This window comes from Caenorhabditis briggsae (genome assembly GCF_000004555.2).
Source record: "Caenorhabditis briggsae complete genome, chrIV, whole genome shotgun sequence".
In the NCBI taxonomy this organism is placed as follows: domain Eukaryota; kingdom Metazoa; phylum Nematoda; class Chromadorea; order Rhabditida; family Rhabditidae; genus Caenorhabditis; species Caenorhabditis briggsae.
In genome coordinates, this window is record NC_013487.2 from 13,548,189 (window position 1) to 13,559,168 (window position 10,980).

Consider the following 10,980-nt stretch of genomic DNA (forward strand, 5'->3'; position numbering starts at 1 on the left):
ATTTATTTTCTCGATCTTCACTGCTTTTCGTCGATTTTTTCGTTGTTCTTCCCCGGAAAATCGGAGTAAAAATTTCCCGAAAATCGATAAAATAAATCCGAAAAAATATTTTTTTTTTAGGTTACTGTAGTTGTCGGTGTGGGACCTTCGGCCACGGCCACCTGCGTTTCTCTTCCATTTCTTGCCAAAATAAAAGAAAAAAACATTTTACAGATTTCATAATACCATTACAGGTTCACACATCATCTGTTTTAAGCATGAGCAATAGATCATTGAACGATTGGAACGAACGCCAGCATTGCTAATCGTAAACGTTACATTTTCGATTAAAAGATACATATTTCGACATCTTTCGGAAAATTCTCGCTTAATGGGCGGAACCGATGTGTTCATAAAAATTTACAAATATTTTTCTGTTGATAACACCTTTGAAAATTTTTGTTCGTGCCCAAACACAAGCCGTTTGATAAGACAAGACACTTTTTTCTGTGTGTGTTTTCAATTTTTTGTTTCACTTTTTTCTTTTTTTTTTGTTGCGAATTTCAGCTTTTTTCGTTCGGAAAACAGGCGGAAATTCATTTTTTACTCAAAAAACTACGGTAGTTTTTTAAAGGAATATCTTCAACAGGCTTGGGTCTCGACACGCTTCCGCTTTTTCGCGTTTTTTTTTCAATTTTTTGCAGATTTTTCTAGTTTTTCAAGCAAATTTTTTGATTTTCAGCCAAGAAAATGTCTTCAACAGAGAATAGAGAAAACGAGAAACCATCGAAGCATGCGATTCTCGACGCGAATCGCAATGAAATGATGGAAAAGTGGGAAAATCTGAAAATTTAAATTAAAAAAAAAATATTTTTTTAGGCGCCGAGCAGATTCCGAAGAAACGATTGAAGATGAAGACGTTGACGACGTCGAAGATGAAGAAGAAGAAGAATATGATGACATACGCTTCGTTGGAGAAGAATCTTCAGATGAGGAAAATGAAGAAGAGGCAGAAGAAGACGACGAAGACGGAGACTTGACAGCTGGAGACGTGGCAGCTTTTAATGACGATTCTGAGAAGCCAAAGAAGAATCAGGTAAGGCTTGGAGAATCGGAAATTCCTAAAGAAACTTCGTGTCTGCGTCTCTTATCACTCTCTTCCTCACCATTCAATTCTGCTGTGTGGCTATCTTTTTTTCCCATACTAAACACCACTAAATGAATAATTGAGTAAATAGTAATTCTTACCAGAATTCCCTTATCACCTAACTCTCTTCGCAGGTTCTAACCCTCGATCAACTCGAATCAGAAATCACCGGCATCGTCACCGACGTCAAGAACATTCTAGAAGTCTCACCAGGCGTCGCACAGATTCTCCTTCTGAAATTCTCGTGGAATAAGGAACTTCTTCTGGAGAAGTTCTACGAAACATCGGACATCCAGCAATTCATGATGGATTATGAGGTGATTCCAAATGCAATGGAAGAGTTACCACAAGAAGAGTTTGGCGATTGTATGATTTGTTTCGAGAATGTTCTTCTTGTTGGATTGGCATGCAATCATTTGTTTTGCTTTGGATGCTGGAATTCGTATTTGACAGAGAAGATTATCGATGCAAAACAGAGTGAGATTACGTGTATGCATGGAGGGTGCAGACTGTTGCTTCAGCAGGAACAGGTAGGGACATCCGGACAGACAGATGCATGGAATTAAAAAAAATCAGATTTTCCGAGTTTTCTGCTCCTTTAAAGCTATTTTGAAGCCCCCTTTTAGACATATTTTGAAGCTCTGAACGAGCTAAATTCAACAATTTTATTAATTTTGTTGCTGGCCTAGAAACCAGGCTTGTTCGGAAAAACAAATTCGGAAAATCTTGTTCTCGAATTTTTTCTCGACTTTTTTTTTCGGAAAATCGAGTTCTCGAATTTTTTCTCGACTTTTTTTTCGGAAAATCTTGTTCTCGAATTTTTTCTCGACTTTTTTTTCGGAAAATCGAGTTCTCGAATTTTTTCTCGACTTTTTTTTTTCGGAAAATCGAGTTCTCGAATTTTTTCTCGACTTTTTTTTTTCGGAAAATCGAGTTCTCGAATTTTCTCGAATTTCAATTAGTCAAAAATTACCAGTTTATTTGACAAAAACAACAAAAACAACAAAAAGCACAAAAATGAAATGGAAAACAATAGATGAACAAGCACAAGTAACAAAAAGTAACAAAAGTATTAATTGAAAAAGTAACAAAAATAACAAAAGTATTAAAGTCTAAAAATTTCGTTAAATTCAGACAAAGTTACTCACTGCAAAACCAACAATTTTAAGAAAAACTTTTGATGACCTAAAGTCTGAAAAAAACCAAGTGGTTTCAGTGAGAGAAGGTAAAAAATCACTGAAAAATAAAAGAAGTCTATTAAGAACAGTATAAACCGAAAAAATGTTGAAAAAGTAATGAAAACCCTGATTAAAGTATGTTTTCATTCAAAAAAAAATTAATTTTTAAAAAATTCACCTTAATTCGACCCCGTAAATCGACACCGATTGCGGGTCTCGCCGCGCTTGGGTTACTGTTGCACCCGTTTCAACTATACAAAGTAGAGATTTCCTCTTCACTTTGAACGCAGCATGATTATTTCGAGAAAAAATGTTCCGACGGAAAAATTTTCCGAAAAAAATCGGAAAAATCGAGAACTCGATTTTCCGATTCCGACCAAGCCTGCTAGAAACCCCAAGAACGAATTTCTAGGCCATCAAGTTAAATATGCTCTAAAATGCTCTTCTTCCAGATTTCCTTCTACATCACTGATCCAGTCGTGATGGCTCTCTATAATCGTGTTGTTGTCGATAGCTACGTGGCAACGAATCGCTTGTTGAAATGGTGTCATGGAGCAGATTGTGACAATGCTCTCAAGGTTTGGATTTTGCCTTTTTGATGAATTACGGTTCTTCTAAGGCGCACGCGGGTCTTGTCCAGAATTAGCTATTAATACTTTCCGCGTTTTCAGAATAGGTTTTTTGCCCTTTTGACATTCAGAAATTTCAGAATTTCTTATTTTTGAAAATCGGAATATTCCGAAATTCTGAAAAATTTCACAAAAGCCATTCCGAACACCCCTAGACCCTTTTCTTCAATTCAATTTATTTCCAGGTAACTTTGAAGTCCACTCGCCACGTCACCTGCAATTGTGGCTCTTCATTCTGCTTCTCATGCAACCAGGACTCTCATGAGCCAGTCCCCTGTCGCCTCCTGGTCCTCTGGACCAAAAACGACCAGAAAGACGACGCGGAATCATTTAAATGGATTCTCGGCAACACGAAAGAGTGTCCAAAGTGTCAGGCGCCGATCGAGAAGAACGGCGGATGTAATCATATGACGTGTAATAACAAGAGTTGCCGACACGAATTCTGTTGGCTGTGCATGGGAAATTGGATCGGACATCAGCAGTGTAATGTGTCAGTTTTTCAATTTTTTTCGAAAATTAGATAATTTATAATGGTGGCCTAACTTTCGCAAGTTTCTAGGCCATCATGTTGAAAGAGCTTTGAAAACATATCAGGTGAATATAAAGCTATTTCTAGGCCATTTAGCTTCGTAGCCTAGAAAACTCACTTGCAAAAGTTAGGCCACCATGGTAGGTGCCAAAAATTGCCCTGTTAGCCATTTAGCGTGGTGGCCTAACGTTTACAAGTTGAGTTTTCTAGGCCACCATGGTTAATGGCCTAGAAAACACACTAGGTGAATATCAGGTCGTTTGTGAGCCATGAAAGTTGGTGGCCTAGAAATATCTTCGTGAGAAAGTTAGGCCACCGGGTTTTCTAGACTCTTTTACCATGGTGGCCTAACTTTCGCAATTTGCGTTTTCTAGGCCACCATGCTGAGCGACCTGGAAATGCCTTTTTCGTTTTCAGATTCGTCGCGACTGGTGACTCGAATCGCGAGAAAACTCTCGCCAATCTTCAGAGATTCGAATTCTTCAAAACTCGATATTTGGGTCATCAGCAGAGTTTGAAGCTCGAAAATGATGTGAATACAGTAACCTAAACATTTTGTTTTTTTAATTGACTTTTCGTGCGTTTTAAGTCAATTTTTTCACTCTCAAAAGTCGGAAAATTGTCTTGAAAAAGCACAAAAACTGAGGAAATCCACTCAAACCCCCCCTTTCTTAATACTAAAAAATATCGATTTTTGCAGCTCCGCACAGATATCAGACATAAAATGAGACAACTCAAGGAGTTCTTCGACCTGACCACATTTCAAGTGATCTACCTGGAGAAGGCTCTTAACGCCCTGACAGAATGTCGTCGTACTCTGATGTACTCTTACATCTTCGCCTATTACCTTGAGCCCAACTTAAATTCGAAGATTTTCCAGTTAAATCAGCGGGATTTGGAATCGGCCACTGAGCAATTGTCGGAGATTTTGGAGAGAAAATTGGAAGAGGACGATTTGGAGTCGTTGAAGCAACGAGTCACGGAGAAGTATCAATACGTGGAACAGAGAAGACAATCTCTGCTGGATCATTGTGCCGAAGGAGAGGAGAATGATTATTGGGCGTATCATGCATAACATTGTTTTTTTTCTGTAATCAGCTGACCTAGATTCTCAACCTGAAAAAATCATAATTTCATAAATTGTACTGTAGTTATACTCTTTCACTTGTAATAAAGTTGTTTTGGTAGCGAAAAATTTTGGAATTTCCCATCACAAAAGCGCAAAAAGCATACATACTGTAGTCTAAAAAGCCCTAATTCCGAAAAAAAGCGGGCACTGGTCAAGTTTCAAGTGCGTCCTAAGATGCGAAGGTGGGCGGAGCCTAGGTTTTTCAGCCAATTCTTTAAAGACACCTTTAAAGGATCTTGTTATTTCGTAGCTAGTTTTTCCCGATTTTTGATTAATCTTATCGATTTTTCGGGGTTTTATTCAAAAAAGCTCCGATTCGATGAAATTCTTCTACAAATTGAACAAAATTCCATATTTTTAAATTCACTTTTTTCGATTTTCAACATTTTTTTCTGACAAAAACCCCGGAAAACTCGCAAAAATTGCATTAAAAATTCTTATTTTTCGATAAATCTCATCGATTATCAGATATGTTTTCTTAAAAATCGGTAAAATCACTAGAAATCTCTAAAATACAACAGAAATTCATCGAAAAATCGAAAAAATAGGCCAGAAGACATTCAATTACGAGAAACCATGTTTTTTATTTATTCTTGTTCCTATTTTTTCGATTTTTATATTTTTCGATGAGCTTCATCGATTTTCAACTTTTTTACCGAAAAAACCCGAAAAACCGCTAAAATATTCTACATATTCTGATAAAAACGTTATTAGTTTATCACTTTTTGATATCTCTTACAGTAACCGAGATAATTGAGCTCAACGTGTAAGTATAAGTTATTTCTAAAAATCGCATTCTAGGCTGGCTATGATTTCGACGGTGGAGCATCGATTGGAGGTGGACAATCTCAGCAGTGCAGTAAGCTCCCAAAAAGATCATCAATCTCAAAATCTTGAATTCCAGACTGCGGGACACCTGCCACTAACTGCCCTCCTGGACCCCAAGGACCCCCCCCCCCGGGTCCCCCGGAGAAATGGGAACTCCTGGTACCCCTGGAACTGATGGAATGCCTGGAATGGACGCAATGAGACAAGTTTCTCATGTTAATAGGACTATATTGAGTTGTATTTGCTATATTTTGTAGTTTCCTCACATTTTAATACCTAGATCTAAAGTTATATTGGATTGTTTCAAGTGGCTTTATAATTATATCCACTTTTTTGTGTCATTTTTTCAATTTTTTCGAAATTTCTAAAATAAAGAAACGATAGCGGTATCAAATGATATTCATTAATTGACATTTCAAAATAGTATTTATGACAACCATATGCTGTTCATTCAATTTTCCCAGTTTTCGAAAAAAAACTCGAAAATAAAAGTGGCTTTATAATTATGTCCAGCAGTGTATCAGTCAATTTGGTTCAGCCGCTTAAAAATGTTTCTTTGAAACTGAAAAGTTTTTTATTAAATTTAATTATCAACAAATTCCAAAATATTAAGACTTGAAGAAAAAATAACCGCCTCCATCGGTCTTCTCATCGGCTCCACCTCCAATCGGTGTTCTCGGTGGACAAGGACAATATTGGGCGTCTTGGCCAGGCTGCCCATCGTCTCCAAGCGCTCCTGGCGCCCCATCACCTCCTGGCTTTCCGAAATTTCCAGGTGTACCTGCTGGTCCTTCGAGTCCTGGTTCCCCTTGAGTACTTTCTCCTGGTATTCCAACTGGTCCAGGTGGTCCGGGAGGTCCTGGTGGACCAGGCGGCCCAGGAAGGCTCACAGAGTGTAGTGCAATATCTCCTGGTGGGCCATCCATTCCCTTCAAACCATCTCTTCCGTCTATTCCTGATGGTCCTGGTGGTCCAGGGGGTCCTGGCAGTCCTGGAGTTGGCCCTTCTCCTGGATTTCCAGGGATTCCAATTTGTCCATCATATCCTGGAGGTCCATCGGGTCCAGGGGGTCCAGGTGGTCCTTGAGGGCATTTCACACATTCTCCATTCGTTGCTTCCATAGCCATTTGTCTCATTGCGTCCATTCCAGGCATTCCATCAGTTCCAGGGGTACCAGGAGTTCCCATTTCTCCGGGGGACCCAGGGGGTCCTTGGGGTCCAGGAGGGCAGTTAGTGGCAGGTGTCCCGCAGTCTGAAATTCAAGATTTTGAGATTGATGATCTTTTTGGGAGCTTACTGCACTGCTGAGATTGTCCACCTCCAATCGATGCTCCACCGTCGAAATCATAGCCAGCCTAGAATGCGATTTTTAGAAATAACTTATACTTACACGTTGAGCTCAATTATCTCGGTTACTGTAAGAGATATCAAAAAGTGATAAACTAATAACGTTTTTATCAGAATATGTAGAATATTTTATCAGTGGACAGATTTTTGGTATCTCTTATAGGAGCCGAGATAAATGAGCTCGAAGTATAAGTTTACAATTGTCAGCTACCTGTTTTCTTGTTCTTCCCAAAACTTCCGAATTTTCCAAATCCCGCCGTGCCAATATTCTCAATGGATTGCCCTCAGAAATGTGCATCATTTTCCAGGCGTCATCGAAATAACCCTGAATATGAAATTCAAAAACATTAAAAGAAAACAGTAGTGCAAAAATTTTCGGTTTCATGTGAAACTGTAAAATTTTTGTCTTACTCACCTACCGTAAATGCTCTAATAGAATCCCGTGCACTTTGAGCTCAATCATCTCGTTTCCTATAAGAGGTTTCAAAAATGTGTCAACTGATAAATTGTTTATCATAATATCTCCGATATTTTATCAGTTGACAAATTTTTGATATCTCTCAAAGGAACTCAAAGTGCACGCTCAAAGCTCACAGTGCATGGCTATCTATTAAAGCATTTACGGTATTCGGTTTAGCAGTTTAAAGGATGCCAGACATAAAAAAAAGGTTTTCCTGATATTTTGCCAAGAGAACCCCCATGAGGAGTTGAACTCATGTTGGACAGCTCAGGAGCTACGGGGGCGCGTAGGCGCCTGCCGACCGATGGCCTACATAAGCGCGGTGCGATTTCGTCCCCCAAACTGTCCCCCAAACGTTCTGCTGTCTGTCCCCCTTTAAGAATGTTTCCTCTAGAATCTCTAATCCCTAATATTCTGGAAAACCTCAAAATCCCACCTTGAAATCCCCTAAATCTCCTGCAACTTCACTATGAAACTCGTTGATTCCAATGAGAATTGCCACAGAAATACACAGGGATCCAAATATGGAAATAGCAGAAATAAGAATAATAAAAGTGGCTAGCCGAATCATTTGGGAAAAGATAAAAATATCTAGAAGTTTCCGAGGTTTTTATACCGAATCCCAGTTATTTGGTCAAGTTCTAAAAAGAAGAAAACCGGAAAATTGGGTTAGAATTAGTCATAAAAGTAGCCAAATCGGGCCCTAATTGTGAAGTTGTTAAGAGGAGGAGGAGAACGGATACCAGTTTCCGTTTACTTTACCTCTTTTTTTATGGAATTAAGTGGATAAAACATTTTTCTGGGGCATCTTCTAGATCAGATAGGATTTTGAATCAAAAATTATGAAATTTTTTCCAGAATTTTCGAAACAGTAATGTTTTAGAAACAAAATTCATAACTCTGGATTGCCCTTAAAAATAGAGTCTATAGCAAAATTTCGAGCTAAAAAAAGTTCTTCAAAAGTTCGTGAGAAATTGTAGAATTTCCAGAATATTTTTAACGGGAACGTACAAATATTTCTAGTTTCAAACAACACGATTTTGACGTTTCCCCTCTATTACAGGTGCCCTTCTATTTTTTCCAGCTTTTTTTTTGGGCCATTCTAATACAGGTTTTACAGTATAGGAAATTGTGAAAAAAAAACAAAATAAAACAATTGAAAACATCGAATGAATGTATTCATAGTCAAAAAACAAGCCAGGATAATTACCTGCAAGGGGATTCTAAAAATAATATTTATCAAACTTTGAAACAGAAAAAAGTGCGGATAACAAAATGGTCAACATTTTGTTAGTTGACTTCTTTTGGATATCTTCATCAGGAATTGAGATAATTTGGGTAAAACCTAAAAAATCCTCCTTTCTTCCCTCCTTCAAAGTATCTCCCTTATACAAGATGTGATATAAAATTTTATTGAAACATTCAAAAACTTTACCTGAAACAGTGATTTTTGAACATGGAAAAAATGAAGAGAAGGACAATGAATTGGGAGGATTCGAGTGTTCGTTTTTCGAATTATTTCGAAATAAAAGAGGTATAATGAAATTAGAGTTGCAAAAATAAAGATTAATCCAACATTAATCCAACAAAAACATGAACAGTTTGAAAGTGATGACATCATCAAGTTGGAGAAGTCTAAATTAAAGGCATACTTGCATATGGGCCCAAAACATGCCCTGGCGGGCTATGTCATAGCTCTTTTCACGATTAATATTTTTTGACCAACTGAATTAGCTATGATAGAACTCGACGAGCACTATGAAATGATACTATTTGGGACACTATCATAAAAAGTTACAAGCCATAGAACTGCAAATCCGGGCCGGATCGGGCCCTGGCGATTTTTTTGGCTTGTTTGGTCTGTAACTTTGTTCACAGACTTGATACAGTGTCCCAAATCATATCATTTTGTAGTGCTCGTCGAGTTCTATCACTTTAAAGGTGGGGGGACATGAAAAAAATAATGTTCTCGAAATTCCGTTCAATGATGCCCCTCGAGGAGTTGAACTTGTGAGGGCGATGACTGAGGGTGCGGCGCCGCTACCGACTGAGCCACGCGGGCAGAGAGAAAGCGCACTCCCGATTGCATACATAAAGGCGAGGACGACAGCCGACAGTGACATTAAGCGTTGTACACCGTGACGGTAGAATGCATACTCTAGCTACAAAAAAAACTACGGAAAATCTCCTGTCCCCCCACCTTTAAGTTTAGTTAGTCAAAAATATTAATCTTAAAAGAAGCTATGACAGGGCCCGCACTTGGGTTCAAGCCAACAGGTCAAAAATCGCGCCCCAGTAAACGAGAGATTTTAGAAAGAGTTCGCTTCTGAAATGGCTAAGGATCAAACTTTTAAACTGGGCGAAAAAATCACGCGTTGCAACTCGTTGATTAAAATTAATTAGGTGAAATCCACGTCAACTTTGAAATTATTAAATCTCTTCTGGCCTAAAAGTGGGGCGCGTTTTTTGATCCATTGCCTTGGACCCAAGTGGATCCGTCTTTTGCAAGTATGATTAAAAGTTGAAATTATAACAAACTTTTTTTAGCGACGACAGTAGAGAAAAAAATTGAATCAAATTTTCACTCATTTTTTGGAACAGTAATTTTTGAGAAAATTTCATGAAACATTTCTACAATTTTCAACTGTGAAAATTGTTATTTTTTAGCTAAAACTAGGCCGTAATTTCAGATTTATGAGGATTTGCTGATTGGCCCAAAGTTTAATTGTCTTATCTGTTCTAAAGTTCATTAATGCGAAAAAGCTCGTCCAATCAAAAAAGTAATCGTATAAAAAATCATGAAGTTGGACCTGAAACAGTAATTTAAGAACATCAATTGAATTGTGAAATTCCAAAAAACAAAATTCAACATTATTTTAAGCGTAAATCTTTATTCAAGTCTGGTGGGTCAAACAGCAAAAAACAATGTTGTTGAAGAAAATTATTCTAGATTTTTTTTTAATTCCGATAATAGAAACAGTGATTTTTGGAAAATTCAACTTGAAAAAATCCAGAATTAAAATTAGAAATTTCGAGAAATCTTTTGCAAATACATAGTAACGAAAAAATTTGAAATTCAAATTCATTCAATCTTTGAAAAATTATTTTTTTGAGCAAATTTCATGAAACATTGATGTTTTTTTTTCATTTTCTTCTATTTTTGACTCTGAAAATAATAATTTCATAATTTTGGGACATTCAGATTTATGAAGATTTGCTGATTGGCTCTAAAGTTTAATTGCCTTATTGTTGTTCTAAATATCATCACTCCGAAAAACATTCTTCAATCAAAACAAACTTGTACAATAACTCAATCACTAGACCGGAAACAGTAATTTTTGTGAATACGGAAACGATAGTAAACGAAAGAGGAAGTGGAAGTAACAAGTTCAATTTTTGTAATGCTTATTTTAAAGCTCAACGGAAAAGTTCTAAAAATATGACATTTTTATTAAAAATCGTTCCAATTTCTTGTGAGTATTGTCTATTCCACATTAAAACTAGANNAATTGAATTTGGCAGTCAAATCAAAACGAGGAGAAAAACCGAAGTTAGCTTCCAGTGCGACAATGTGAGATCGGTTGTGAAGAGAGGGGTCAGCCATAAATGCATGTCGTTTGGCTGAACTATTCTTTTGCGCTCATGGTATTTTCCGGATCTTGACCTTTAGAAAAAATAATATTTTGGAGCTCGTAAACGTCTTCTTGATAGAAAATACTTCAATTGGAAAGATGACACAAAAAAGGAGTTGACC

At 37.4% G+C, this 10,980-nt stretch overlaps 2 protein-coding genes across 2 annotated transcripts; one reads left to right on the forward strand and one right to left on the reverse strand.

Moving 5' to 3' along the window:
* Positions 1-729: 729 nt before the first annotated feature.
* Positions 730-4,537, forward strand: CBG21263 (the record flags this gene model as incomplete). Its single annotated transcript, XM_045236142.1, has 7 exons — positions 730-812; positions 859-1,075; positions 1,261-1,656; positions 2,757-2,882; positions 3,119-3,423; positions 3,880-4,003; positions 4,163-4,537. 7 exons carry the CDS (start codon positions 730-732, stop codon positions 4,535-4,537), a joined length of 1,626 nt encoding a protein of 541 aa, XP_045097266.1.
* Positions 4,538-6,027: 1,490 nt separating this feature from the next.
* Positions 6,028-7,797, reverse strand: Cbr-col-116 (the record flags this gene model as incomplete). Its single annotated transcript, XM_002648905.1, has 4 exons — positions 6,028-6,671; positions 6,717-6,774; positions 6,978-7,091; positions 7,663-7,797. The coding sequence occupies 4 exons, from the start codon at positions 7,795-7,797 to the stop codon at positions 6,028-6,030; spliced, it is 951 nt and encodes a 316-aa protein (XP_002648951.1).
* Between the last annotated feature and the right edge of the window lie 3,183 nt (positions 7,798-10,980).